Here is a 240-nt window from a genome sequence, read left to right as displayed (position 1 = left end):
CGGGTCATCTCCTCGGGGTGGGGCGGGAGGATGAAGACGAGGGGCGGGGAGACCTTGCCTAAGGAGAAGACGACCGCGTTGCCGTTGGAGAAGCTTGAAGGGCGGTGAAGGTCAAGGTTTGGAGGAGAAGACGCTCACCTGAAGGTCTGGAGATGGTCTTGTTGAGGGGCAGCTGGAGCTCGTGGTGCTTCACCGTGCAGGTGAAACGTTCTCCGGCTTCCCAGTCGTGGCTGGAGATGG

General features: G+C 61.2%; 1 gene segment (V, D, J or C); it reads right to left on the bottom strand.

Annotated features, from left to right (window-relative positions):
* The window catches only part of LOC104628776, a gene marked incomplete at both ends in the record, with an annotated part of 533 nt that extends 298 nt beyond the window's left edge, over positions 1-235 (bottom strand). Inside the window, 2 exon segments of the C gene segment in view lie at positions 2-58; positions 139-235. Coding sequence covers positions 2-58; positions 139-235 — 154 coding nt within the window.
* Between the last annotated feature and the right edge of the window lie 5 nt (positions 236-240).

The sequence above is a fragment of the Phaethon lepturus genome, unplaced genomic scaffold (genome assembly GCF_000687285.1).
Source record: "Phaethon lepturus isolate BGI_N335 unplaced genomic scaffold, ASM68728v1 scaffold46321, whole genome shotgun sequence".
NCBI classification, from domain to species: Eukaryota; Metazoa; Chordata; class Aves; order Phaethontiformes; family Phaethontidae; genus Phaethon; species Phaethon lepturus.
The sequence above is the reverse complement of the archived record's forward strand: the minus strand, read 5'-3'. Positions and strand labels throughout refer to the sequence as shown.